At 41.3% G+C, this 23,682-nt stretch overlaps 2 protein-coding genes across 2 annotated transcripts in view; one reads left to right on the forward strand and one right to left on the reverse strand.

Moving 5' to 3' along the window:
- rarab (retinoic acid receptor, alpha b) overlaps positions 1 to 5,270 on the reverse strand; it is a 73,076-nt gene extending 67,806 nt beyond the window's left edge. Inside the window, exon 1 of the mRNA XM_046865796.1 lies at positions 4,888 to 5,270. The gene's annotated coding sequence lies outside the window, so the exon portion shown is untranslated. The remainder of the gene's footprint in view (positions 1 to 4,887) is intronic.
- A 13,030-nt stretch (positions 5,271 to 18,300) lies between these two features.
- hspb9 (heat shock protein, alpha-crystallin-related, 9) overlaps positions 18,301 to 23,682 on the forward strand; it is a 5,495-nt gene continuing 113 nt past the window's right edge. Inside the window, exons 1-2 of the mRNA XM_046865582.1 lie at positions 18,301 to 18,537; positions 22,585 to 23,682. The exon at positions 22,585 to 23,682 is cut by the window's right edge and continues 113 nt beyond it. Of these exons, the coding sequence (XP_046721538.1) occupies positions 22,865 to 23,455 (591 nt within the window). The 5' untranslated portion in view covers positions 18,301 to 18,537; positions 22,585 to 22,864 and the 3' untranslated portion in view covers positions 23,456 to 23,682. The remainder of the gene's footprint in view (positions 18,538 to 22,584) is intronic.

Consider the following 23,682-nt stretch of genomic DNA (forward strand, 5'->3'; position numbering starts at 1 on the left):
GGTCAGTGAGAAAGGAAAGGTGACTCTTGGTCCCTTAACGGAAGTCTTTGTTCAGTTAGAAGCCGACGGTGGATTTTTTTTACTCTACAACACATCGTCTCTTCGCCACTTCCTGTTCTGGAGCCAGCGCAATGGCACCACTTCCTGTCTGGGCTGCTGCCCTTTAGGATTTCCTGAGTGACACAGGAACGTCTAGAAGTCTTCCTGACACCTCCAGACATGAAGATGAGCTGGATCTTTGTTCTTGTTGCAAATTGCATATCGGCACAGTCAGAAAGAAAGAAAGAAAAATTTTTAAAAAGAAAAAAAACATTATTCTTTTTTTTTTTTTAATCCTGAGGCGTCTGACTCACTGTGAAGTTATGTTCAAAAGTATTGGGACACCAGATTCTTCCAGCCGTGTGGCGCTGGTAAACCTGCACTAAGTACAGAGTCACAACCACTCACAACACCTCCACCTCCACCTCTCTACTACTACAGCTACAGAACAAAAGAAAGAAAGAAACTAACTAACTAATAAACAAAAGAAAGAAAGAAAGAAAGAAAGAAAGAAAGAAAGAAAGAAAGAAAGAAAGAAAGAAAGAAAGAAAGAAAGAAAGAAAGGCAGTGATGGAGTGTTAAGGATCTAGTACCCAAAGCTCCATGTCAGGTGCACTGTTACATGTACATTTCTAACACACACACACACACACACACACACACACACACACACACACACACACACACACACACACACACACACAGTCCTACACCCACACACAGTCCTACACACACACACACACACACACACACACACACACACACAGTCCTCCACACACACACAGTCCACCACACACACACAGTCCACCACACACACACACACACACACACACACACACACACACACAATTCAGCTAGTATCACTGCTGCTTTGCTCCACACGTCCACACTGTCAGCAACATTACATTATTAATTACTCTTTAAAAAAAAATAAAAATAAAAATAAAATAATTATATATATATATATATATATTTAATTAAATAAACAAATGACTTCATTAATTATTCATTTTTAATTATGATTTATTAATAATAATTTATTTAAATAATAAGTTATCCAATAAATTCTTTTTTTTTATTATGAAAAAGTATTTAATAGCAGGTCATTTATAAAAAAAAGTCTTTTATTGGACACCTACCGGTAATTATTTATTTCACTTCATGTTTATTTGTATTGAGCTTTTAATAATGAACATCGTCTGGAAGCAGCTTCACACTGACGATGTGATCAAAATCAATAAGTTCTTTATAAGTGTACGTTTGTCCCTGATTGTATTTATTAATTCAAATATATAACTATAAATTATATTTTTGTATTTTATATATATATAAATATAAAAAATGTATCAATAATAAAATGTAATCAAATCATTAATTCTTAAACTATGAGACCCAAACCAGCTCCATGAAGATCTGCTTTACATGAGTTGGAGTGGAAGCTCTTTGAAGGGCTCTGACCTTCAACCCTATTGAACACAGATGAATGTGAACCTCACTGCACCCCAGACCCTCCGTCAGGTCCTCACTTTACCATCACCATCACAGCTGAATGCAGGAGCAGAAAAATCTCCACAAAATCTAGTGGAACATCTTCTCAAAAGAGTGAAGGATGTTCTAACAGGAAATGGAGACCAGATGTAGAATAAGATCAAAAAGCAGCACATATTAAACTTATGGTCAACTTTTGGCTGGATATATCCATATCTACAGTAACGCCCAAAAGTAAGTGCACCCCTCACATTTCAGCAACCATTTATTCTTCTCAAGGGACAAAACTATAGAAATTAATCTTGGATGTATTTTAGAGTATCAATGTGCAGTTTGTGTATCAGTACATATTTACTGTCCTCTAAAAAATAACAACATACAGACATTATAAATAAATAACTGCCAAAAAAAGTGAGTGCACCCTCAGTGAAATGATAAACGCAACACTTTTGTTTTTGCCCCCATTTTCCATTAACTGAACTCAAAGATCTTTGACTTTTTCTATGTACACAAAAGACCTATTTCTCTCAAATATTGATCACAAATCTGTAAATGTGTGTTAGTGAGCACTTCTCCTCCGCCGAGAGAATCATCCACCTCACAGGGTGGCAGATCAGGATGCTGATTAGACAGCATGATTACTGCACAGGTGGGCTTTAGGCTGGACACAATAAAAGACCACCAGATTCCACCAGATTACCTTCGTTAAGTCCATTTAAATACACACTGAGAACTGTGTTTCCTCACGGACCATTATTACTGACGCACCACCTGGGGCGATTTAGATTCTGATCAAAGATAATGACAGAAAGTTTGGGACTATTTCAAGCTTAAACATAAAGAAAACATTGTCCCCTGCGTTTACCTCTTTTATTTATTTTTTTTATTAAAAGAAATGTGAAATTTTTACGATTATTTATTTAACGATAATTAATATTTATTTATTTATATTTTTTATTTATATATTTGCATTTTGATGTAATCTGCCAATTAAATGCATGAAATTAATCTTGTGTGCAGTTTCAGCAATAAAATGAGTCATTTTTCTAAAAAGGAAGCAGGTCACTTGTATATTTAGTGTTGCGCTTTAATAAAGTAAAAGTTATTCTTCTCCGATTTCTCGATTAATCGAGTGAATAATCAGTATACTGCTCGATTACCAAAATAATCAATAATTGCTCCATTTATATATGTATATAAGGGGTATAAAAGGTACACAGAATTCACAGGTCGGTACGGTTGGGGGGAGAAACGCAAAACAAAATTGCTTGTAGTTTTTTTATTACCATCGTTTATTATTTACATTTGTGAACATCAACAGTTGAACAGTTTACATTTTACAGTTTTGAATAAAATGTCTGCTTGGTCAAATAATCATAAAATAATATTTTATAATACACTATAAATAAAATCAAATAGAATAAACCAAATTTATTTATTAAAAACAAAAAAATGTTTGATATATATATATTTAAAAAATATCACATAAATATATATTTTTTAAATAAATACATTCGGTTTATTTATTCAAGAATATATATATATATTTATTTATGATATTTATTAAATTGAGTATTGGCACAAATTAAATGAATTAAATTAATAGAAAATTGAATTAAACTGTAATAGTTTGTTAGAACCCAAATGGTTAATACAGATGTGTGTGTGTGTGTGTGTGTGTGTGTGTGTGTGTGTGTGTGTGTGTGTGTGTGTGTGTGTTTTATACTCTTAATGTCTTATTTTCTAAAGATATATTCTACTTATTTCAGCATACTTTATCAAATCTGGAGGGAGAGGAAAAGAGAGGGAGAGAGAGAGAGAGAGAGAGAGAGAGAGAGAGAGAGAACATGATCGGAAGTAAATAAAGCCACAGCAGAAGTGTTTTAAGGAAGTGAACTGCCAATGATGCACTCATTCCTCTTCCTACAAGCGCCAACAGGCCCTGGGGGTGGACAAGGACGGGAGGACGAGGGGACAGGGACTTCCCTTTATCTGCCAAACTCACGTTAGCATGCATCATTTTGTATGTCTTGTGGGCGTGGCCTGGTCAGATCGCTCGTTTGTTTGCTCTGAAGAGAAACAGCTGTAGCTATATATATCTCAACACAAGAGTCAGATTAGCATCCGGACGCTAACGATCGCCTTTCCTACGTCTGCTATTTTAATGTACAAGTTACGTTTCCATAGCAACGCAACAACCAGGCACTCGTCACACATCACCGGATCCACGTCACAAACAACGGGTCGCCCGTTTTCTCAAAGGAAAACGAACACGCGGTGGGTTTTGTGATGGTGAAGCTCCGTGTGAGACGCTGAGATGTTTACGGTCTACGGAAGGAGTCTCCAGTTTCAGCAGGGACACTGTCCCGTGTCCCGCTAATGTGAAAGCTGAGGATATTAAGTGGATTCCTTTTAAAGGCAGAACAACATGAGAACTGGGAATATCAGGACATGAGATTATGGAGACACTGCACGTTTATCGTACGCAATGTGGGAGGGGTTTAGTCACCTGAAAGTGGCCAATCGGTGGCTTCGGTGAACTTGTGTATGTGGAAGGAGGATAGCGCTTTCCTCCGAGTGTGTCCTGGTGCAGCATTCATGAGGAGAGAGAGAGAGAGAGAGAGAGAGAGAGAGAGAGAGAGACCTACAGAAAAGACAGAGACAGACAAAAAGAAGACACAGAGAAAGAGAGAGACAGAAAGAGAGAGGACTGAAAAAAGACCAAACGTGAGAGGACCGAGAGAAGCCAGAGAAAGAGATAGAGATAATGAAGAGAGATGACAGAAACAAACAGACAGACAGACAGACAGACAGACAAAAGGTGCAAAGTAAGACAGAGAGAGAGACAGAGAGAGATGATAAAGGGGATGACACAAACAAACAGACAGATAGACAGACAGAGTGAGAAGAAAGAAAAAGAGGGAGGGAGAGAGAGAGAGATGGAGAGAGATGGGGAGCGAGAAAGACAGAGAGGGAAGACAGAGAGAAAATGAATATATAACAGAGAGAAAGAGAAAGAGAGCGTAAGAGAGAAAGAAGGGAGAGAAAGAGCACAACCTCTTGCACCTCCTTACATAACCTGCATGTTGTGCGATACGCGCAATGTTCCCTCAACGTTCTCAAACAGTTCCCATTAAAACCCTTTCTGGTCATCATCCAATACAGAGATTTGCAACCATTGTGACACGGTATTTTCTGTACAATCTGGCAACCCCAGCATGCACACAGAAGTGGAACTCCAACACGGAGGCTACAGAACATGTGTGGACCGGAACAGGGATCCAACGGGGGCTTCTTTCACGTGCGTGTCTGTGTGCGCGTGCATGATATAGTGCAGTGTTGTAGTGAAAGGACTAATACCTGTTGGCTCCTCCTCCTCCTCCTCCTCCTCCTGCCGTGTCGTGTCGCGTCTCTCCCAAGTTTTCAGTCCCGGGTCTCCTGGTTGTTCTCGCCCCTCTCCGCCCCGGGATTGTCTGTACGCGGCTCTCCTCGTTTTGTTTCCCCGGTATTTTCCCCTTGATTCCGTTTGGAGAACCGGCGGCACGCGCTACGCGACTCGATCACGCGCGACGCCGAACCCACTGCTGCACCCGAGCAAAGCGGAGCGCGAGCTCTGAGACAGCGAGCACAGCGGCGGCCATTGCGATCATGTGATCACTGGTGGGAACCCCCGTGATGCCCCGCCCACAAAGCCAGAAGCTCCGCCCACTGTCACTTCGGGACAGGGGAACGAACGCCTTTAACACCACTTATTATTATTATTATTATTATTATTATTATTATTATTATTATTATTATTATTAGCACATTTATTTTGCACGTTTCTAATTTTTATTACTAATTATTATTGAGTGTTAATACTAATTGTATTTTTAGTACTTTAATTATAACACAAATTATAATTATTTTTATTATTAATTAATGGAATTTGTTTATTCATAACTAATTACATGTATTATGATTATTATTGTTGTTGTTATTGAATTATTATAATTATATACAATTAAATTATTAGTGTTATAATAATATTTTAATTGTATATCATTATTATTGTTGTTATTATTACTACTACTCTATTATAATGACAAAACAGGAAGTCATCGTTAAACAATTTCCTGTTTCCTCTTACACAGTCTGTTCAATAAGGACCCATACTGCAAGGTTCTGCAACAGCCTCTTCCCCCAAGATGTCAGAGTCCTAAACACCCTGGTGCCACCCATGACCCTGCTTCCTCCTCTTTGATTGTGCACTATGGATAGTAATGGACATAGCATGGAGATTAACACACACTCGTATTCAGCCACTTTACTGAGCATTAAAAATGCACATTGGACACTGTAGCATATCTGCAGACACCTGCACTCAAGGACTTACTGTTTACTATAGACATCCTCCCATTCTGTTAAACATTATACACTAAACATTGCATATACTTGTACATTCTGGACATTACACACATTTACACACGGTCATTCAGACTGTGCACTCGCACTTTACTTTTAAATTACCTACGTCTACCTCATATACAGTGTTGTGCTAGTTACTAAAAAATAGTAACTAGTTACAGTTACTCGTTACTTCATTCAAAAAGTAACTTAGTTACTTTGTTGATTATTTACACCAAAAAGTAATGTGTTACTGTTAAAAGTAACTTTTTAGTTACTTTTTTAAAGAATCTTCTTTAATGTTCCCATTAATGCCCTTTTATGCGTTATGGTCTACACAAACACAAAACTGACTTAAACACAAAGTAATTTTTAAACACTATTTTATTGAAGTCAGACCAGCACAAACTGAATATATCACAAGAATTTCTAAAATAAATAACAAAACAAGCTGAATAATATATTCACAATCAAAAACTAAAGTGGCTTCTGCTGTTGTGTTGAGCTCCTAAAAATGTTCCTTTCACAGCTGAAGTATGAAAACTCTCAACAATGTAGAACAGAACACCGGGTTAGCTTCTAGCTTCTAGCATGCAGTTCCTGGAGGAGCTTCAACAGATTGGAGTTGCTGTTTATCGCAGTAGATACGAGCTTCGAACCAGAAAGACACAGCTTACATTTGACTTAAAAGTTTTTGTCTTTATACTTAACTAAAGTGAAATAATGAGCATATTTCCACTTTGAGAAACTCATCTTGCTCTCGCCTCGACTCGCCATTACTGCCGCACAGACCTGAATAAACGGAGACACACCCACAGCGCGTCTTCTTCGTGTTTACAGTGGGTAATCCACCAATCCTACAGTGCGTCTTCTTCGTGTTTACAGTGGTTCATCCACCAATCCTTCAGTGCGTCTTCTTCCTGTTTACAGTGGTTCATCCACCAATCCTACAATGCGACGCTGCTGTAAGCAAGTTAGACTGTAGTCTACACTTCAGCCGAAATTCATTCATTTAATAAAGTAACAGGTAACGCACCATATGGTAACGGTAACGAAGTTACTTTATTTTTAAAAGTAACGCGTTACAGTATTAGTTACTGTCAAAAGTAATGCGTTACTGCCCAACACTGCTCATATGTATCGCAAGAGGAACTCTATGCACCTTGGTCCATAGTAACGGCATTTCGTTTTTTTTGTACCCTGTGTATGTGGAAGAATGACAATAAAGCTTGAGTTGAGATCAATTCATTGAGGGAAACATGGATTCCCACATGTACTGTGAGATTCTGAAGCAGAACATGATGCCCTTCCCTCAGAAACTGAGGCCGAACGGGAGATTTCCAACATAATACCCACCCCAAGACACTCACCCCACACCGAGACACCAAGATGACAGCAGGAGGAAAGCTGAAGGTGAAGGTGATTGAGTGGCCAAGTATGTCCCCAGACCTAAACCCTATTGAGCACCTGTAGGGCATCTTCAAGGAGAAGGTGGAGAAGTGCCATGTGTCTATCATCCAGCAGCTCTGTGATGTCATTATGGAGGAGTGGAAGAGGTTCCAAGTACTGCTATACGAACTGCACATGGATCTGGATCTGGACACCTGACGTTCCCAGCCATATGTAGTTCTTTACCAAACTGTTCCCGCAAAACATGGAGGCACACAATTCTCATGGATCCTACACAGTGGCATGAATTTTGGCTTCACTTGAATTAGGAGACTCAAGCCCATTTCAGCATGACAATATACTTATACAAAGCCAGCTCCATGAAGATATGCTTTTTATTTTAGGGTGGAAGATCTCCTCCTCAACCCTATTCAACACCTCATGTCTCGTAGTGAAAGTGAAGAATTTGCAGAAAAGACAAAATGTCTGAAAAGCACTACAGCCTTTCATTTCCACCACAATGTCCTGTGCCAGTGAGAAAAGGTGGAGGAGGCCTGTTAGCCATGTTAACCATGCTAGCTGTGTCACATTGCAGAGATGTTTTGTGTTTGCCTGAACGTCTAAAAGTGGTTGTTTCGTCTTCATGACAGAAGCTTAAGCATCTCAGGCAAATGTTTGTCTAAACTGGAGACTCCATGAGAATCTCTGAGAAAATTCAGAGAGGATCCCTAAGAGGAATTCTGTGGATTTCTGACAAGATCCCTGGGGGATTCCTGAGAGAATTCTGAGATACATGAGAAATATTCTGACAGGATTCCTGTAGGAGTCCTGACAGAATTAACAAGAAAATGCCTGAGAGAATTTCTAACAGAATTACTGAGTGAAATTCTGACTGGATTTCTGACAGTATTCCTGAGAGGATTTCTTACAGGATCTCTGGTAGGATTTCTGACAGGATTCCAGAGAGGATTTCTTACAGGATCTCTGGTAGGATTTCTGACAGGATTCCTGAGAGGATTTCTTACAGGATCTCTGAAAGGATTTCTGACAGGATTCCTGAAAAAAGTCTGAGATACATTAGAAATATTCTGACAGGATTCCTGAAAAAAGTCTGAGATACATTAGAAATATTCTGACAGGATTCCTGAAAAAAGTCTGAGATACATTAGAAATATTCTGGCAGGATTCCTGTAGGAGTCCTGACAGAATTAACGAGAAGATGCCTGAGAGAATTTCTAACAGAATTACTGAGTGAAATTCTGACTGGATTTCTGACAGTATTCCTGAGAGGATTTCTTACAGGATCTCTGGTAGGATTTCTGACAGGATTCCAGAGAGGATTTCTTACAGGATCTCTGGTAGGATTTCTGACAGGATTCCTGAGAGGATTTCTTACAGGATCTCTGATAGGATTTATGACAGGATTCCTAAAAAAAAAGTCTGAGATACATTAGAAATATTCTGACAGGATTCCTGTAGGAGTCCTGACAGAATTAACGAGAAGATCCCTGAGAGGATTTCTAACAAAATTACTGAGTGAAATTCTGACTGGATTTCTGACAGTATTCCTGAGAGGATTTCTTACAGAATCTCTGATAGGATTTCTGACAGGATTCCTGAGTGTATTTCTTATAGGATCTCTGATAGGATTCCTGAGAGGATTTTTTACAGGATCTCTGATAGGATTTCTGACAGGATTCCTGAAAAAATTCTGAGAGGATTCTTAAGAGGATTTCTGAAAGGATACCTGACATGTTTTTTGATAGTGCTTTCGTCCATACCATCTCGTACACTTATGTTTAATTCATCAGCTCTGTCATGTGATTCAGTGGTTCAACCACGGCTAAAGAAATTGCACCAAGTGGTCCGTGTGTTAATTCTATGATATTAACCATGGGAAACGAACAAGTAGGTGGTGTGTGGTCATGCTAATACGCTAACATACTAATCCCCTTCTAAGAGCAATCACAAAAAAATTAGGACTCTCTGCTGGAATGTTGAGGTCCATGAAGGGATTTACACAGGGGCTTTAGAGCTCTCGCTTAAGCGAAAGCGATGATTGTTGCCTTGGTTTAATGGCGGTTTAACCCGGGGATTGCTTTTTGTGTCGAGTGTCGGGTGTGTTTTTGACGGGTCACGAGAGGTTTGACCCGGGATTGCGGGAGGAATGAAACTTGTGGAGATATCCATATCTTCGTATCTCATGCAGGGATATTTTTGTCATGCTACGTTAAAGACGTTACACACACGTTTATATATATATAAAACCCACACTGCTTTCGCTGCACTGTAAGGGCTGCAGAATTGAGCTGTAAAAAGCTTGAACGCTGTTTAATTATCTCGACTGCACAGGTTTTTTTCAGTGCCGGACGGTAAAACGGGCTTTGTGGGGTTCGGACTGTCTGAGCACATGTGGTAAGCTGTATGGAATGTCTTAAATGACTCCCAGATGTGGGCAGTGGCCGGCGTTAACCCTTTAGCTGCTAGCTGAGAGAGAGAGCTGATCTATAGGTCTGGTTTGTCGAGTCGCCCTGAGCATTTCAAACAAGCAAACAGTACCCATTCTAGGCCCTAGTTGAGAGTCGAGGTGCGCAGAGAGAGAGACTATGAATGCAACCAAAATGTGGAGAAGAAGCTTGTGAAGAAAAACTAAAGATCAGCATGATTTTTGCTTATGAATGTAGCTTTGGTGTAGCGCATTTGTCCAGCTTTCTTTCCTTCATCTCTACTAACAGCCTGGTCAGGGAAGATGTTGTTTACTCTATCCTGTCAATCACAGAACCACCAGGCAATCGTAGGAGTCCAGGTGTGTATCTATATGGATACTTCTGGATTCTATCAAAATATAGGTATTGGGACACCTGACTTTCCAGCCGTATGTGGTTCTTCTCGAAACTGTTACCACAATGTGTCTTTGGATGCTCTAGCATGAAATATTCTCTTCCTTTAAATTAGGACACTTGAATTAGGAAACTTAATGTGGATATATCACGATTGAGATGTTTGGACTTGGCAGAGGAGGAACATATCAGTAGAAGAATGCTGAGGATGGAGAACCAGGAAGGAGAAAAGAGGAAGACCAAGGAGGAGGATTATGGATGTGGTGAGGGAAGACATGCAGGTAGTTGGTGTTAAAGAGGCAGATGTAGAGGACAGGGGGGTATGGAGACGGATGAGCCACAGTGGCGACCCCTAATGGGAGAAGCCGAAAGAAGAAGAAACTCAATGAGGATATGCTTCTCATTTGTTGGAGTCAAGATCTTGAGTGGCGTGCTCTGGAGTTCTGACCTCAACCCTATTGGGATGAATTGGAATGCTGACTGAACCCCAGGCCTCCTTGCCTCTAACATCGATCAGTAGGTGAAATACATTTTCATGAGCGACTCCAAAAATCTAGAGGCACATTTTCAGAGAAGAGTGGACGTTATTATAGCAGCAAATGGCAACTAAATGTGGACTGGGATCTCCAGAAAACAGAGAGATGAGAGGAGAGGGGTTGAGTATAGAAGGAAAACAAAATAGAAAACATCAATCTGTCGCCATGCACATTTGTTGTGATTCATGTCATGTCCAACTCTTGTCCAGTCATCGTTATTCCCTCACATGTCCCTTTGTCCTCAGCTGGTTTCCTTTTTCCCTCCTCTGGATATTGTGTTTAAATACCACCGTGTGTCCGCTCTGTCTCCGTAAAACATCGTGTTTTGCTGATCCCTCGGTTATCGATTTTGCTTTAGTTTCGCCTGCACCTGTGGGGTTCATTATTAAAACCGTTTGAAAGCATTGATGAGACAAAAAGTAGACAGACGGTGGCCAGGAAATGATGCAGACCGAAGAGTCTGAAGTTTGAAGGTCACACACGGACGTTCAGAAGTTTATGCAGGTTTCAAACAGAAATGTTGGAGATTCTTATGGTTTCCTCTCTGGGTTCACTGAAGACGAGTCCGGAAACCCGAATCGCTTCGTAGGAAAATGCTGTGAATTAAATAAATCAAAGAAACATTTAAACGTCCAAACAGAAAAAAAAAAAGGTTTGCATTTATTACATAATCTAATGTTTTTGCTGCCATATTTACTGTATACAAACCTTTCATGAGCAGAAACGAGGAAAAAAAGAGAAAGGAAAAGGGAGAGAGGAAGAAGAGAGGAGGAAAGGAAAAGAGATAAGAGGAGAAAAGAGTAGCAGAAGAGAAGAAAAGGGTAGAAAAGATGGAGAGGAGAAAAGATGATAAAACGATAAAAGAGCAGAAGAAACGATGAGAGAAAGAAAAGAAAGGAAAAGAGGACAAAAATGGGAAAAGGATAGAGAGGTGAAGAAAGGTGTAAAGGAGAAATCATAAGATTGTGTGATTGTTGTGATATTTAAACACACACACACACACACACACACACTGGGGCATCTGACTGCTGGAGGATGGTGGTATGATTGACTGTGCAGAAGAAGGTGTGTGTGTGAGCTCAGGTGTGTGTGTGTGAGTGTGATTTCTGTAAACATTACAGTATTGACTCCTTCAGCTTTACTTCACAAACACGCCTACAGACTTTCAGTGTAGGAGCTACAGCCTCTGTGTGTGTGTGTGTGTGTGTGTGTGTGTGTGTGTGTGTGTGTGTGTGTGTGTGTTAGAAACAGGAGAAATGTTCAAGAAGGGAGGAAGCCACGTGTGTGTGTGTGTGTGTGTGTGTGTGTGTGTGTGTACAGAGAGCGAGATGACTGATATTCTTTAGAAATGAACTCAAATGCCCTTTGCTCACTTTCACTCTCTCTCTTCCTCCCTTCATCTCCCTCTCTCTCCCTCTCTTCCTCCCTTCATCTCTCTCTCTCTCTCTCTCTCTCTCTCTCTCTCTCACCGGCTTTCTGCCAAATCGAAGCAGTGGAATGAGGCCCATTAGATGGACGTCTAACAATAGACAGAACCAAATGAACAAAGAAGTGAGGAAAAGTACATGTTGAGAGAAGAAGAGAAGAGAAATACAAAATACAAAATACGAGAGAAGAGAAGAGAAAAAGTCAGAAAGAAAGTCAGGAAGCTAGGTGAAAAGAAAAGAAAGTACAGCAGAGGAAATGACAACACTCCTCTTTTCCTCCATCATTTCATTACTCCCTTTATCACTGTTTTTTTGCCTTAATTTCTTCCTTTCTTCCACATCACTTCTTTTTTCCTGCATCACCCCTTTTCTCTGTCATCTCTCCCTCCTACATTGTTCCTTTTTTTCCCCTCTTTCACCTCTCTTTCCCTTCATCTCTCCCTTCTTCCTTCTATCACCCCTCTTTCCCTCCACCTCTCCCTTCCTCCCTCCATCACCCCTCTTTCCCTTCATCTCTCCCTTCCTCCCTCCATCACCACTCTGCCCCTACATCCTTCCTTTTTTTCTCCATCCCTTTTCTACCTTCTTCTGTCGCTCCTTTTCTCCTTCATCACCCCCTCTCTCTGTCTGTGATTATGCTGCTAAAAAGGGAAATGTTAAAAAAAATGTTGAAAGAGTAAAGAAAAGGCACAGGAAAGAGTCGTATAAAAAACAAAAGACATGAAAGGGGACAAATACAAGTGAAAGAAAAGAAAAGAAAAGAAAAGAAAAGAAAAGAAAAGAAAAGAAAAGAAAAGAAAAGAAAAGAAAAGAAAAGAAAAGAAAAGAAAAGAAAGAAGAGCGTCACCACTGTGTTGTACTTGTGTTGCACTGAAAAGCACCAGGTTTCAGCCTGGACACGTCCACACACTCCTCAAGCACATCCAAAATCCAGAGCAGCTGTGAGAAAACACACACACACCCGTTCACGAGCTCAATAAACCCAAACAGCTCAGTAAACTGCAATTAAAGACCCGAACACTAATTAGGAGGAAATTACAGCTCGTTAAACCGAAACTGGCTCGAGCTCAAAACGCTGAACAAGATGGCCACCGGGCCACGTCTCAAATCGCACACTGTAATTACAACGCTGAGGCAAAAAGTATCGGGACACACGACTTTTCCAGCCACATGTGGCTCCATACACTTCATTAAACCTGTTCCAGCGTGACACTGTGCACAAAGATCTCCTGCTAGAGAGCTCAAACCCTGCTGACCACCTATTGGGATGAACTTTTCATGCTATCTGCACCCCAGACCTCCTCAACTCACCTACTGAGGAGTTCCTACAAAGTTGGAGGCACATTATGGTATAGGATGTCTCTGGACTTGAACTAGGAAGTCTCCAAAAATGTTCCAGCATGACACTGTGCACAAAGCCAGCTCCATTAAGATCTGCTCTCCATGGGTTTGGAGTGGAAGATCTTCTGCTAGAGAGCTTCAAACCTATTGAACTCCTTTGGGATGAATTTACTGTCTGAATAAAATCTCACAAAAATCTACACAAAATCTAGTGGAACATCTTCCCAGGAGAGTGGAGCTTCTAATAACAGCAAATGGAGACTCAATGTGATATGGGGTGTCCACAAACTTTTGCCTTTCTTTTCCAAAAAAAAAAAAGCGGATAAATAAAATGATTAGGAATCTGCTGCTATGTGTCTGGAACGTTCCCGCGATGAGCAGCAGCCAGAGACGGAGATGAGATCGCAGAACTAGCGTTTGGTTAGCGCTGAACACGGACACTGGAAAGGGGGCAGAGCTTGTGTCAGATATGAGCAACATGATGGATGCTAATTTATTGCTTTGCTACAGAGCCACAAACGGAAGAGATAAATACACCTAGCGCTGTTAGCAGCAGCTACGTTAGCATGCTAATTAAGCTAATTCCGTGTTTGCTCTCTTGAGCAGTCTCTTACAGTGCAGGATTCATCGCTAAATATTTCACTTGATTTGAGCAAATTGGCATTAGATGTAAATCCAGAATGCACACACACACACACACACACACACACACACACACACACACACACACACTAATAAAGGTCCATTTTGATGTTCTAGTCATGCTGCAAAGCCTGAGCTAATCCACTGCTGACCTTTTAATTAGCTATTAATCAACGGTTTTACACACACACACACACACACACACACATACACACACACTAAATGAGCTGCACATGTTCACATACAAACATGTGCAGACATACATACACACACTTATGCACACACATACATGCACACATGCATACATACACATAAACACACACCCACACCTCCATCTCTCCCTCCATCTCACCTCTTTCCTTCATCTCTCATTTATTCCTCCATCACTCCCTCTTCCTTGTCACTCCACTTTCTCCCTATCACTTTTATTTCCTCCATCACTTTATTCTCCCTCTATCGTCTTACTTCCTCTCTCTGCCGCTCCTTTTTCCTCCATTACTTTACTTTTCCTCCTTCACTCCTTTTTTCTCCATCACTCCTCTTTCCCTCCATCGCTCTCTTCCTCTCTTTGTCACTTCGGTTTTTCCTCCTTCACACCTCTCCCCATCCATCACCTCTCTTTCCCTCCATCTTTTCTTTTCTCTCTCCATCACTCTTTCCTCCTCCACCATTCCTTTCTTTCCCCAATCCTTCCTCTGTCCCTCTATTGCTCTTATTTGTGAGTGAATAACTGAGTGGGGGAATGAGGGAGTGAGGGAGTGAGTGAATGTGTGAGTGTATAAACAAATGAATGAATAAGTGTGTGTGAGTGAGTGAGTGAGTGAGTGAGTGAGTAAATGAATAAGTGAGTGTGACTGGGTGAGTAAGTGAGTGAATGTGTAGGTAAATGAGTGAGTGAGTGAGTGAGTGAGTGAGTGAGTGAGTGAGTGAGTGAGTGAGTGAGTGAATGAGGGAATCGATGAGTGAGTGAATGAGTAAATAAACAAGTAAATGAAAAAGTAAGTGAGTGAGTGAGTGAATGAGTAAATGAGGGAATATATGAGTGGGTGAATGAGTGAGTAATTGAGTGAGTGAGTGAGTGAGTGAATGTGTAGGTAAATGAGTGAGTGATTGAGTGAGTGAGTGAGTGATTGAGTGAGTAAGTGAGTGAATGTGTAGGTAAGTGAGTGAGTGAGTGAGTGAGTGTGTAGGTATATGAGTGAGTGATTGAGTGAGTAAGTGAGTGAATGTGTAGGTAAGTGAGTGAGTGAGTGAGTGTGTAGGTAAATGAGTGAGTGATTGAGTGAGTGAGTGAGTGAGTGAGTGAGTGAGTGAGTGAGTGTGTAGGTAAATGAGTGATTGAGTGAGTGAGTGAGTGAGTGAGTGTGTAGGTAAATGAGTGAGTGAGTGAGTGAGTGAGTGAGTGTGTAGGTAAATGAGTGATTGAGTGAGTGAGTGAGTGAGTGAGTGAGTGTGTAGGTAAATGAGTGAGTGATTGAGTATGTGAATGAATGAATGAAAGCATGTACAATGAGTGAATAAGTGATTAATTGAGTAATTAATGAGAAGAATGAATGAATGAATGAATGAATGAATAAATGAATGAATGTGATTGGAAATAAAATCCTGAGTGTGTTGATGAGATCGGACTCTGCTCATCCTAAATCACTAAAACCACATGTATCTGATCTTCCCATGCTGTCATTCCAGCAGACGCTCAACGATGAACGATTGGCACGTCGTGTCATCACGCTACGCTCTTCCCTTCCATATCTCCATGGAGACAGATTTTTTCTCATGCCCTTTACTTCCTTTTTTAACCCTCAGCCTCGTTCCTTCCTCTCAGTTCTCCCTGGCTGATGGAGTTCTCCTGTGTCCATTCTGAGACCGAGCGCTCACTGGTGCATGAGGGCTAGCTGTCGCTTTGCATTAGCGTGACCATGCTTCGCTAGCAAGACACACACACATGCAAACAGGATTCCCGCAAAATAGGTGTGTTAAAAAAAAGAGAGTAAGAGGGAGAAAAGATGGAAAAAAAAACAGGAAACATGAAAAGGTTGACATGGAATTAGCATATAGCGATCAGTTAACGTTGTTAGCCATTTTCAGAGAATCACTGATTAGCTCATGATTTAGCTTTGTTTTTGCTAGTCTTTCTCATCTTCCCAACACCCATCCCCCCCACACACACACACACACACACACAGTCTCTTTCTCTACTTCATGCACACACACACACACACACACACACACGTACACTCTGTCTTTTCTCTACCTCGTGCACACACACACACACACACACACACACACACAGACAAACACAGTAAAACCTCAGCCCACTTCTCTCTGTCTCGCACGCAATGAGCACTTCCTGTTCCTCTTGCTGCGCTGCAGTTTGTGCCCTTGTAGTGCCATCACCCCATAGTGATGAGAACTGAAACTCCGTGTCACCTCAGGACAACACACACACGCACACTTTCACACACACTTCTTCTCACACACACACTTCTTCTCACACACATGCTTCACAGAACTGATTAAGCCTAACCACCGCTACTCTAACGCACTATATTCAGCATTTTGCTTTACACCACAGGGTCTTCAGATTCTTCACTCTGATTGGTCGGAATGTGTTGATTAATTTTCCAGAGCAGCAGCTTACAGTAATGCAGCTGCAAACCCCGAGCTCACGTTAACACCCTCGCGACAATGCGTTAGCGTTCCCATAGTAACAGCTCGCACACTTATTGTTGTAGTATGTGCTGTATGGGAGGAAATATCAACTAGATTCTAGTGTGCACACACACACACACACACACACACACACACACACACAGGAATGCAGTGTGTGTGTGGGGGGGGTGTTTAAAAAAAAAAGCAGTCAATGAAAAAGGCGGTGTCTAAAAAGAAGCCAGTGAAGGAGGTGTGGCCTTTGTTTGAGTCAGTGTAGGAGGTGTGGTCTCTGTTTGAGTCCGTGAAAGTGACATGGCCTCTGTTTGAGTCAGTGTAGGAGGTGTGGTCTCTGTCCCATTCAGTGTAGAAGGCGTGGCCTCTGTTTTAGTCCGTAAAGGGGGCATGGCTTCTGTTTGAGTCAGTGTAGGAGGTGTGGTCTCTGTCCATTTATTGTAGAAGGCGTGGCCTTAGTTTGAGTTACCGTAGTAGGTGTGGCCTCTGTTTGAATCAGTGAAGGAGGTGTGGCCTCTATTCAAGTCAGTGAAGGAGGTGTGGCCTCTGTTTGAGTCAGTGTAGAAGGCATGGCTTATGTTTACGTTAGCAAAGTGGGCGTGGCCTCTGTTCTAGTCAACATACAAGCGTGACCTCTGGGCTTTGCCATTCATAAATCCTTGCTTTACATAACACTTTCCACTGCAGCTATCTGCTTAAAAATCCATCACTCGTTATCAAACCATTCAAACGTTTCTACAGGAAGAACTTTCCATCCCCAATCTCATTTCTATCATTCGAATCTCTTGTAAATAAAAGAAGAAAGTTTTGCTGAAGCCAGATGTGCAGTCAGTGGTGCTCGCGGTGCTCCTCGGAGATGATTCATGTCCCTGTGTGTTGTGCAACACAACTGCGTCCTTGTGTATTGTCAGGAGAACTTTTTTCTCCTCACTGCATAATGGATTTCGCCCTTTAATGCGCCGTGACTCTGAGTCACATTAGACACGAAATCTCTCGCTTTCTCTCTTTCTTTCTCTCTTGCTCTATTCTACATCTCCTTCTATCTGTTTCTGTCTTTAGCTCTCTCTCTCTCTCTCTCTCTCTCTCTCTCTATAGATAGATAGATAGATAGATAGATAGATAGATAGATAGATAGATAGATAGATAGATAGAGATCTCTCAGGTATGTAGATAAAAGAGCTGTAAGGATGTGGGGGTCAGAGTTGGAAAGAGTGAGAGAAAAAGAGAAGGAGAGGGAGAGAGAGAGAGAGAGAGAGAGAGAGAGAGAGAGAGAGAGAGAGAAAGGGAGATAGAGGGAGGGGGAGAGCACAGAGGGAGAGGGAGTTACGAGATTTATATGGTGCTGCTGTAAAACTCTGCCCTTCCAGCTGTAAATCTGCCAAGCGAGTCGGCCTGCACAACAGGAAACAAGAGAGAGAGCGAATGAAAGAGAGGGAGAGAGAGAGAGAGAGAGAGAGAGAGAGAGAGAGAGAGCACATTCTTTAGAATTAGGAACAAGAACGAAAGACAAAGAGGGAGAGAGAATAAAGAGAGAGAGAGAGAGAGAGAGAGAGAGAGAGAGAGAGAGAGGCCTAGCAGGAATGAGTCACTAAGCTCTGTGCACAGGCCCAATGTTTGGATGAAAATCACTTCTAAAGGTAAGAAGAACGTGTGTGTTTTTTTTCCGTGGTGGTGGAAGAAGGATTTACGGCCCTCACTTAGCGTCTGCATGCAGCTGGGAGATGCTGAAGATATGAATCTGCCAATCATCTGTCAACGCCAAGGCCGGGTCGTACCAATCAAGCCGTAAGATTTGTGCTTCATTTGAAACTTTCCACATTTCGTCTCCCTTTGCTCGTTATAATAAGCTCCATAATCTTCTGGGAAGATGTTCCACTAGATTTTGTGGAGATTTTGTGGAGATTCATTCAGCCACAGTGGTGTTAGTAACGAACTGATTGAGATGAGGTGAGGAGGCCTGAGGTGCAGTCAGCATGGAAAAATCCATCCCAAAAGTGTTCAAAAGGATGGGAGCTCTATAGCAGGAGATCTTCCAAACCATGTGAAGGGGACTGATCATGCTGGAACATGTTTAGGTCTCCTACTTTACGTGAAAATCTCATGCTAACGCATACCAAAGACGTCCTACAGAAATGCAATTCCGAAGATTTGGAGGAAAAAAAAACGTATTCGGCTGGAAAAGTTGGTCCCCAGTCTTTTCAAGTATCTAAACACCCCTACAACGGAGCGTACCATTTCTTTAAACCGGGGGGGTGAAGTTTTCGGTGGTAACTATGGAAGGAGTCTCCAGTGCAAAAAAAAAAAAAAGTGGAACAACCCGACTTGTATTCAAAATGTAACGCGTGAGAGGAGAAAAGCACGCGGCTGAACGCCGGGTTAAATTTAGCCGTGCGTTTTACAGCACGTCGAGCGAAAAAAGGCGAAAGTGTGTCGAGCGTGCCAGCCAGGAGCGATATGAATCGGCAGGAAGCGCAGCATGCTGGGACAGGAAGTGGCAGAGATGGTGGCGTCTGTAGAGGTTTTGATCAGTGTGTCAGGGCTCAGGGTCATGAAAAGTAGCACATGTGTAGATATATATACACATACACATACACACTCACACGCATCTGAGAAAACTCTAGTGAACATTCCAGGCTGGTGTGATAAAGGTCTTCCTTCCTTCGCTCGAGCGTGTGAACGAGGGCATATCGGCGGGCCGTTCGACCCCGGTGAACTTCGGCACCGCTAAATGTCAAGTGTGCACACACTCGCGCACCGTCGTTCCTGACACGTTTCTGAAGCTGCAGGCACGAACCCGAAAGCGTCAATGAGGAACGAGAACAGAGCCGAAAGCTCTGCGTCAGTCCGGCGGAGAAACAAAAATCAGCGAGGCGTTCGATCGCCACTCGAGATAAACGCGGCAGGAAGTGAGAAGGTCGAGGAAAGGAACAAAGGGTTAGCGAGCGAGGGCAGGTGATGAGAGGAGACCGTGGTGTCTGCCATTCTCACACGTCTCACTTCCTTCAGCCGCCCTGGGCTTCTCACGCGAGCCTTTGTAGGCCGTCTCTCTCACACACACACACTCACACACACTCACACACACTCACACTCACACACACTCGCACGCCGCTAGCATTTACTGTCATATACAAAATGTGTTTCATGGGACATTCCACGTCCTGATTGGTCCGTTCAAAAAAAACGGTAGCTTTTGTCTCTATAGTAACAGGTGTACTGGTGCAAAAATATTTGGACACATTTCTTTTCTACTCGTATGTTCTTCTTGTTTCAACTGTAAAACATTCTTGAACTACAAGAACTACAAGACCTGTTACATGAATTTACAGGATTAAAGCTTCAAAAAGATACGTGGATTTTGCCCACTATAGAGCTTTGACCTTCACCTACACCAGGACCAGGACCAGGACCTGACTTTACTAACACCATTCTGGCTCCATGGATCTGATCTGAATCTCCCCCAAAATCTACAGGAACATCTTTTCAGAAGAGTGGAGCTTATTATAAGATCAAAAGGAGACTAGGGTGTCCGCAAACTTTTGGCCACGAAGCTAGAAAACAAGCATCCTGCCATCTCTCTCTCTCTCTCTCTCTCTCTCTCTCTCTGTTCATCATCATAAAGAACCTTGAAAAGAGATGCAGGTTGTTCGAAAGAGTTGTCAGACTAACGCATTACTCTCTCTCTCCATCTCTCCACTGGGAAACACTAAAAGCAAAGTTTGTGTGTGTGTGTGTGTGTGTGTGTGTGTGTGTGTGTGTGTCACGGGTGCAGGCCGAGTGTTTTTAAAGTCCTCTGACGCCCTCACGCTGTCAACAGGGGAACTGCAGTCCATCTATACCATAGATAGATAGATAGATAGATAGATAGATAGATAGATAGATAGATAGATAGATAGATAGATAGATAGATAGATAGATAGATAGATAGATCTTTCTCACTTACTCTCTCTGTCACTCCTCTCACCCTCACATTTACACTCTACTGTCTGTCTGTTTGTCTTTCTCTCTCTCTCTCTCTCTCTCTCTCTCTCTCTCTCTCTCTCACTCCTCCTTTCCAGAAAGAAAACAAGAAAGCAATCAAACACAAAGAAAGAAAGAAAGAAAGAAAGAAAGAAAGAAAGAAAGAAAGAAAGAAAGAAAGAAAGAAAGAAAGAAAGAAGGAGGAAGAGTGGGGACTAAGGGACTGAGAAAAGGGGAGAAATAAAGGAGTGATGAGGGGAAAATAGAAACAGGTGACATCAATTAACTGCTATGAGCAACAGGAAGCAATGCCTATATAAGGAATGCCTGCATGTTAATCAGTGCAGAGAGTAAACAGCAGGCGCACACACACACACACACACACACACACACACTCACTCACTCACTCACTCACTCACACTGCAGCTCAGTGATAATGTGTTTATTCTTTAATCGACACACAGCTATAATTAACCTCTGATTTCAGACCTTATTAAAGCCTTTACAGGAAGTGTGTCATGTTATAAATATCTGTGTGTGTGTGTGGGGGGTTCCCAGCTTAGCTAAATTCCTAAAGCATTCACTCAGTGGGTATATCCCACACACACACACACACACACACAGGGACTAATAGTACCACTGTTTTGAAATGTAGTTGGTGTTCTCAGGTGTATTATGAGAGTGTGTGTGTGTGTGTGTGTGTGTGTGTGTGTGTGTGTGTGTGTGTGTGTGTGTGTGTGCGTAAGGAGTGTGTATAAGGAGTGAGTGTGTGTGTATGAGGAGTGTGTGATATCATTTGTATATATATATTTTACTTCATTTGTGAAGTAAAATCTCATTAAAGGGATAAACAAAAAACTAATAAACAAATAAATAGAACAATTAACAAACCAACTTTACAAACAAACACAAATAAATAAATATGAAAAATTAAAACAAAACACAACTAAATAACTGATTCAATCAATCAATCAATAAATCACAAATAAATATATACATAAATTATACCAACCAACCAAGTAACTAACAAATAAACTCAATTACTACCCAAAATAAACAAATAAACAAATATTTTATTAAGATAATATTACAAAATAACAAGTATTTAATTTACTAACTGAATAAATAAAAAAGAAATAAAAATTAAATCAATCAATCAATAAATAAATAAACATTACCAAGAACTAACTAACCACCTAAACAACTGAAACAACTAAATAATTAATTAAACAAACAAACAAACAAACAAGCAAACAAACAAATAAATGGTAATATTAAAAAGACCAACTAACTAATTCATTAAATGGAACAAATCAATCAACAATAAATTAGAACAAGTATAACAAATAACGTTAACAAAATAATAGAATAAATAACAAGAAAAGAAACAAATAAATAATTTATATACAAATAATTATAGAAAAAAAACCATAAATTAAATAAATAAATAAACGAATCAATCAATAAATAAATACTCAAATAAATACAAAATTAACAAGCAAACAACTAAACAAAGAAACAATAATATTAATATATATATATTATATTATTAATACTATAATATATCATAATATTATTAATAGGATATATTATATTATTAATACTATATTATAATAAAACATCTAATAGGTATATAACTCTATAGTATTAGTTTTAGGTGAATATTTGATTGCGTTATTATTGAATTAAATGATGTTTCCGTGTTTAAAGTGACTGTAATATACAGAGGAATGTAAAATTGTCTACACGTCTGTTGTGTGTTTTGGGGAAATGATCTCATGGTGTGACTGATCACAGAGTCCGGGCCTCAGAGAGAGAACGAGATGGTTCTCAATACGCAAGCTTCAAAATTAGCACTCTGATCTCATTCTGCAGCATGACTAAAAGGTTAAAGGTCACCAGGATTCTCCAGGCCAGGCTCTGTATGCAGGAGAAAGAAGATCCGCCGAGACGTAAACGCATAGACGGTTCAGATCGCTGACGGAGAACATGCAGATCGCTTCCTGATGAGCTCAGCGTGTAATCGGAGAAGCAGGAGGAGGTTCTGAGCTCCAGCTGGAGAAGTATATAAAGCACAGCAACAGCTTTGTGTGGATCAAGAACTCAGCCGAGAGAGAAGAAGCCTTCGAGCTCAAGAAGAAGTGATCAGTGAGAAATGAGCCAGTCCATCATGGAGAGCCTGTTTGGAGACGATCCTTTCTTTGAGGACGTGTACACACTGTGGCCGAGACGCTGCAGCGTGACCGAGCGCTTCCTGAGACGCAGAGAGCAGATGATGGAGAGCTTCAGGGCTGACATTGGAGACAGGCTTATAAGCGAGCTCTTCCAGAACCTGGATGAACTTTTCTCCTCACCATCCTCATCATCAACCACTTCATCTTCTACATCTTCTTCAGCATCCACAGCGAGACTCACAGGCCCGTCTGTCTTTTCCCTGGACACGCGTGGCTTCTCCCCTGAAGACATCGCCGTCACCGTGTGTGGACGGAAGCTTGAGGTCAAAGTGGCGAAGCAGTCCGAGGCGGGTTCCTCTGCTCCTCATGGGTTCTCCCGGAGCGTGGAGCTTCCAGAGCACGTCAATCCGTCCACGCTGACCTGCACGCTGGGGGACGACGGCTTCCTGAACATTGAGTCGAAGGCAAAAGAAGTCGAGGTGGACGAACCCGACGTCCCGGTGCGCTTCAGGACGTCCCTGGACTTCCCTCTGGGCAAAGACACAAGCAGCACAGAAGAGAAAAACAACTAGAGACTCCACACACACACACACACACACACACACACACACACACACACACACACACACACACACAATGATCTGCATTTGTAAATTTTTTGTGTTATACTGTCTCTGAGACATTTACATTCTCACGGCACTTAAAATCCAAAAATTGCATTTTTTGAAATATTTTTTGGAATTCTTCAGGATTTAAGATGCCGGAGCTTCAAACCAACATCAACCTCTTATTACACTTA

This window comes from Silurus meridionalis, chromosome 14 (genome assembly GCF_014805685.1).
Source record: "Silurus meridionalis isolate SWU-2019-XX chromosome 14, ASM1480568v1, whole genome shotgun sequence".
NCBI lineage: Eukaryota > Metazoa > Chordata > Actinopteri > Siluriformes > Siluridae > Silurus > Silurus meridionalis.